The 5,969-nt window shown below is 43.9% G+C and overlaps 1 protein-coding gene across 7 annotated transcripts; it reads right to left on the bottom strand.

Annotated features, from left to right (window-relative positions):
- Positions 1–761: 761 nt before the first annotated feature.
- On the bottom strand, positions 762–4,897 carry LOC100836763 (myb family transcription factor PHL7). Of its 7 annotated transcripts, none has more exons than XM_014899795.2 (8): positions 4,565–4,701; positions 3,375–3,458; positions 3,045–3,259; positions 2,388–2,464; positions 2,264–2,306; positions 2,109–2,166; positions 1,937–2,030; positions 762–1,604 (listed from the first exon to the last, which is right to left on the bottom strand). In XM_014899795.2, the coding sequence occupies exons 3-8, from the start codon at positions 3,250–3,252 to the stop codon at positions 1,269–1,271; spliced, it is 816 nt and encodes a 271-aa protein (XP_014755281.1). In that variant the 5' UTR covers positions 3,253–3,259; positions 3,375–3,458; positions 4,565–4,701; the 3' UTR covers positions 762–1,268. The 7 variants fall into 7 exon arrangements, with proteins under 7 accessions (XP_014755281.1, XP_024315225.1, XP_010231227.1 ...); XM_024459457.1 differs by lacking the exon at positions 4,565–4,701 and adding an exon at positions 4,054–4,168; XM_010232925.3 differs by lacking the exon at positions 3,375–3,458 and having other exon boundaries at positions 4,565–4,897.
- Positions 4,898–5,969: the final 1,072 nt, after the last annotated feature.

Genomic DNA, 5,969 nt, shown 5'->3' with positions numbered 1-5,969 from the left:
AAATTCTGAATCAAATTGTCAGTTGTTAAACAGCTTTCGAAGTCTGACACTGGATTTGTTGAAAGTCCATAAGTGATAAGTCAAAAGAGTTATTGAAAGTAGTTTGGCGATGACGTTGGAAGTCTGACACTGAATTTATACAAGCGTTTCTAAAATGTTGAAAGCTCCTTTTTCACGTCTTCCATAGAAAGAAATAGTATGCCACTCTTGCAAGTTGGCGATGACGTTGGAAAATAACTAGACTACTAGAGATAAGCATTGGGAATTAAAAAGGTACACACCGTATTGCTACGAGAAGACGCCTAGGACTGCTTTGCAGTTGAGACTTTTTGTTCAGGCAAAAGTGCAGAACTGTAAAAAAAATTATCTCGCTGCCTGTACCAAAGCATCTCACGACCATGAAAATGTGAAAGAAAAATAAAACACAGACTGGGTAAAGAAATCAACAGTTCAATACACTTGCCAATGCCAGGCTTGTGACTTGTCCAGACTGGTTTGCTTAGACCTGCTGTAAAATGTCAAAAAGTCCAGAACTTATGTTCTTTTTAATTCATAGTCATTGTTCCTTTTTGAGGGAATTTCATAGCCATTATTCCCGTTATTCTATTACTAGCCATGGTTGTTTCTCAACAAGCTCTTTTATTCTGAACTGCACTAGCATTGAAAGCTTGTGCTTGGCCTAACTTGGGAACATTCTCAAAGTATCAAAAATTCCAAGTATTATTACTCAATGAATGGAACATTGTTCAGTGGTCCGTCCATAACACAAAGAATGTTCCCCATTATGGCAAATAATACAACCACCATTGTTAGCGCAGAGTTGTCCATTAATCAAACTAACTGATTAATGCACATGCTGCTGCCACATCCCAGATCCATGAAACATGGACACAATATGAGCTTAGCAGATTCCAGAACTGATCAGAACAGAAATGTTCTATTACCATACAGCTTCCAGGGAATACACCCTTTGCGGCATATGGTATTGCGTGTAAGCTTTTTCTGTTTCTTGCTACATGTTTCAGCTCAAGGCTATTCCTTCAAAGAAGGAAAGGCTGACTGGAGACTTTAGAACATCCTCATAATTACAGAGCTGTACGACGAAATACTACAATGACAACAACATTTATCATGACTGATGGGATCAGCTGCAGATCCTTAAGATCCATGAAGAGCTCATTCTGTTGTTAAGACGATATATATTCACATGTGATTGGCCATCTGTGGAGGTTAATAACTTTCCCTCAAGGGATGCATTGCATTATGACTCAGCTCAAACCAGGGTTTGCTTTAAACTCGTCCACTTGGAATGCAGGATCAGATATGTTTTTCCCACACAGCTCTTGATCCCATGGACCAATCAAATGGGATTCAAACCTTGGCTGTGTAACACCCCGTGCCAAATCTGGTGACAGATCCTCCATCCTTGGTTTTTTGGGAGAAGGATGCATGCTGTCAGGGTAGTCATCTAAGCTTGGTGGTGAATGTGAAAGCTTCCTCTCCTCAGAACCTTCAAGTGAGTCACCAAGCTTTTGCTGCTCCTCGATGATCATTTGCAAGTATTTCCCTTGTGCTTCAATTCTCAGCTGCAATTGCCTTTGCACCTGCAAAGGTAATGTGATATGATTTCATCTAAAATAGGAGTTTGAAACAAAAATTCAGGTTGACCATGGAGAAATAAATATCACGGATGGTAAATTACAAGTAATTAGTACATCCAAAATAAAACAAACATTACTAAGAGACAAAGTTCATGCACACTGAACCAGCCCAAGTGAATCTTTACTAATATTATGGTGTAGTAAGAATAGGGGAAAGATCAGATTATCAGAGTAAATTCCTAGTTAAATATATCAACATACCGGATTAGTGTGGTAAATTAAACTGCAGAAAATAAACATTACGATTCAAAAAAATAAATTTTATCATAACAAACCTCAAGTTGTTCATGGAGCCGCTTCTGAACCTCCATTTGCATCTTTAATGCTTCATTTATTTGTAATCCTCTGAAAGATAAGTGAAGAATCTTTCTGTTCAACATGATAGCAACCAGCATAAAAAGCTTTTGTACAAGATACATGTGTACACACAGCAAAAGGATCACTTACGGTGCAGAATCTGTGTTAGAGAGGGAATCACTAGAATCCTTCTTTTCGTCCTTGGAACCTACATGATAACAATCAACGCATATTAATTTTCTCGCTATAACAGAAGGCGAAAGATAGTGTGCTCGGAAGGCAATGAAGCATCAATGGATATTTACCTTCCGCAGGAGATTCTGGTATGTACTTTGCAAGGCGATACTTCTGCACAAGCACCAAGGGAAATAGAATATTAGTGAGCAGGCAAATATTTATCATCTTTTTCCGGAAAGAGAAATTCTTCACCTGCAAATGGCTTTTGACGTGGTAAATTGTAATCCCCGGTACACCCATTACAGTGAGGACCCCTTTAGGTGTTGCCCCTGAAGAAATGATGATAGCATACATTAAAAAATGATCAATGGCAGCGGACTTGGTGCACCTCAAAATAAATAAATTAACATTATAAAAGGATGTTTGCAGTTTTCGATATGTGAACATTTTCCAATGTGATTGGGTTAGATAACATGGCAGACATAGTTCCACAGGGTCATATTAACTACTGCTAGCATCCTAGCATGAATCATTTAAACATGATCAAACTTGTGTGTTATAGCCCATAATGACAAATATGCAACAGTTAGCAGGCACAGGCTTGTGTGCTAATAGACCAGGAATAGAATTATCCAGCAATCGCATGGTTAAAAAATGAAGGAATCCGATAAAAAATATTTGGAATAGCAAAATCAATTTAGACTTCAGTTTACTAGATAAACACGATACTCAGAATGGAAACATCATAAAACCATATTGCAAGTTCTAATTATGCATTATTTCATAACATCGCAGCCAACAGAACGCATATATTGCACTTGATAACATCATATCAAGTTAAACTGCAAAAAACTAATACTTAACAGGGAATATGTTTAAGAAAAAAAATACTTAACAGAGAATACTTACTATCTGGTCCACCAAGTTGGGCAATGGCATCCACAAAACGGTTATGGAGATCTGAGGTCCATCTTAGACGTTGTTTCCCACTCCCTACAGGATTAGCAGGGTTGCTTATGTTGGATCCACCGAAAGCTCCAATATTACTTACATGCTCACTATTCTGAGCCCTCTGTGGTGCAAAGGGCACAGAAAACTTCTTAGCATGGTACATCATGAGAATACTGCAACAATTGTAAGAAAATGTCATACACATGAGTAAGGCCAAGAGGAGTGACATAATTTAGGATGAGCAAGTCTATATTATGACGCCATCCTCTATTTCTAACAGAAATATACCAGTTGATGGTCAGAGGTCAATACAGCATACTGAACATCTTTTGGTATGAGAAAATTTCATCTTCTCTTATACAGCTCCGCAAACTGGGATAATAGTGAACATGCTTATCAGGGCAAATCAATAAGGGGTGTCTAGGGGAAAAAATATGTAGACAGGCGATGCTGAACAAGAATGACAATGTTAACACTTAACACAACAGAGCATTATAACTAAAATACAAATCTTTGTACCTAGTGGAATTATCGAAATATCCAAATCGTTAATACCAGTTTGATTTTTAAACCGAAAGTAGCATAGAAAGCAATTGAAACCTCCGTGTCAAAAGAGACACTCCAAATCACACTAACAACCAGAGTTTATCCTCCATGAGTTTATCCAAGGCTGCTAACTGAATTCCACAAGGCAGACATGCAAAAAATTGCAAGCAACAGAGACCCAACCGGCTAGCAGGGGTTGCTACCCATGAGTTTGACAAAGCAAACCAACAACACGAAACACCAACAGCAGAGAAACTGCAGCCATGGACGTAATTTCGGCCATCCCAAAATGCCAACAGAAGTCTCTAGACAACCTCCCAAAGCTCACTCGGATGCAAGCTGGGATTCCAAGCCAACGATCATCACTAAAATGCTCTAGGACAAACACAAGAAATGAATCTCACAAACCATAAGCAAATACCAGGAACAGTTGAAAATCCAACCCAAGCTTTCCGGCCTCAATATCGAACCAGTGGGCACAACAACGCACAGCTCAATAACCATGGACGTGCCAAGTGCAAAAGTACAAGGAAACAGAAAGAAAAAATAAAGTGCCATTTCTACCAAAATAGGCTGACCCCCGGGAACTTCAGAACCGCCACCGCCACCCAAAAATGATCTATCTGTTCACTTGTTTTCAACCACTGTTCGACAATCCCACAGCCATGGAAACTGACGGAAAGCAACAAAAAAACCACTCCGAGCTGAGTAAAATTACGTGCTAACTACTTACACCACTGGCAAGAGAAGGACGCGGAAGAGCGCCACCCGCCCGCCTCGACACACAATTCCACGGCAAGTCGCCTTGAGTCCGCGTGACTGAGCTGCGATCTCGACCCTCACAAAAACACGGCGGAACACCAGCAAATTCCTCCCTTGAGGCGCACCGGAATTCAGCAAGAGACCGTGTGTGCAAGAGCTCGGAGGCTTACCAGCACGAAAGAGCTCAGGCGCCGCCTTCCCCCGGCCGCGAGCGGGGATCGAGTGGCTCAGAGCTTCGCAGGTGCTCGTGGGACGCAGAGAGGGAGCCGAATGCTGCCGCCGCTGCCGCTGCTGTCGTTCCAGGCCAATCAGGTGAGCTGGGGTCAGGACGGGCGAGGGAGCGGTGGGAATGGAATGGAGAGGGGAAAGCGGCAGGTGGTGGTGTCCGGCGAAAGCGACGCTGTGTGGGGGGAAGAAAGAAGAAGAAGAAGAAGAAGAAGAGAGAGGCTCAGAAATGAGAGAGAGGCTTGGGAACCGAATCGGGACAGATCTTTTTACCCCGCGGCTCTCCCGGTGCACCGTGGGCCGGGTCTACTAGACCCCCCGGCAGGCAAAAACCGATGGGCCCATCCAGGAACTGGGCCCACGGGGTCCCCTTTGGCAGGCAGGCACTGTCAGCGATGTACAGCGGCGAAGAACTGACCGGAGACATGGAGCTGCACTGCAGCAGCTAGGACTACGGCTTTCTTTCTCTTCCCGTGCTTGCTTGCACACTGTGATGGGTCGACGTTTTTCTGTTAAGCCGGGAGAATCTTCTGGGCTCGCATTGATGAGAGATTCCCGGCGCTCGTCTCATCCCAAACTATCACGAGGGTTTGTTTGATCCGGCCGGTGCACGTGCGCCTCTCGTTTTCTATTTACCGCGGGAAATGCAGAGCAAATAGGAAGCTTTCTTTTGTTCTGCGATCCGGAAGCGAGGATGATAAAGAACTGGATAGGGATTAAAATAAACTAAAGTGCAAAGGGATACACAACGGGACTAACAACGGGAGGGCAATCTTCAAAGAAGTGCGAGCGACGCAAGACATCTGGACGCAATCATGGGGCGGGGAAGAACGCCGATACGCCATGATGCCCTTATCTAACGGCAAACGCGGGGGAAAGGGAAAAACGTCTGGACGGAATCATTGCGATTTGCGACAACAGAGAACCACTCCCAGGATGGAACGGAACGGAACGAAGTGCAGTGCAGTGCCAGCAGCGGGCCGGGGGGCTCTCGAGAAACAAAGCCTGCCTGCCTGCGGCGACATGTCCTTTCTCAGCGAAAGCGAAAGCATCCTGCATTCCTGCCTGCGTGGGCGAAGTTTGACAAGAAACAAGAAATAAATACACCGTGGACTTTCTACACACCATTTCCTTCATCTCAAGACGACAGACAGCTCTCCTATTTCCCGGTCTACTGCGTGCGTCCACGCCTGGCCGTTGATCAGATTCCACAGCTGATGAAATTTCAGCATTGTGCGGATGACGTAGCGAGGGGGCCGGCCGGTGCTGCAGGCTGTGGGGAGAGAGTGACAGGGAAGAGGAGGAGCTATAGCTATAGAAGGCTGCGTGGCGTGAAGCGGAGGGGCCCGG

This window comes from Brachypodium distachyon, chromosome 2 (genome assembly GCF_000005505.3).
Source record: "Brachypodium distachyon strain Bd21 chromosome 2, Brachypodium_distachyon_v3.0, whole genome shotgun sequence".
Taxonomy (NCBI): domain Eukaryota; kingdom Viridiplantae; phylum Streptophyta; class Magnoliopsida; order Poales; family Poaceae; genus Brachypodium; species Brachypodium distachyon.
This window is presented reverse-complemented; position numbering and strand designations above follow the sequence as displayed.

What these genes read in the sequence shown, in the direction of transcription:
- LOC100836763 (XM_010232924.3), bottom strand. Translation starts at nt 4,190, where the DNA reads ATGGCACTTTATTTTTTCTTTCTGTTTCCTTGTACTTTTGCACTTGGC. An exon ending in TGGATTTTCAACTGTTCCTG is followed by an intron (nt 3,260 to 4,053) that starts GTATTTGCTTAT and finishes CAATTGTTGCAG; the next exon opens with TATTCTCATGATGTACCATG. An exon ending in CCAACTTGGTGGACCAGATA is followed by an intron (nt 2,465 to 3,044) that starts GTAAGTATTCTC and finishes TCATTTCTTCAG; the next exon opens with GGGCAACACCTAAAGGGGTC.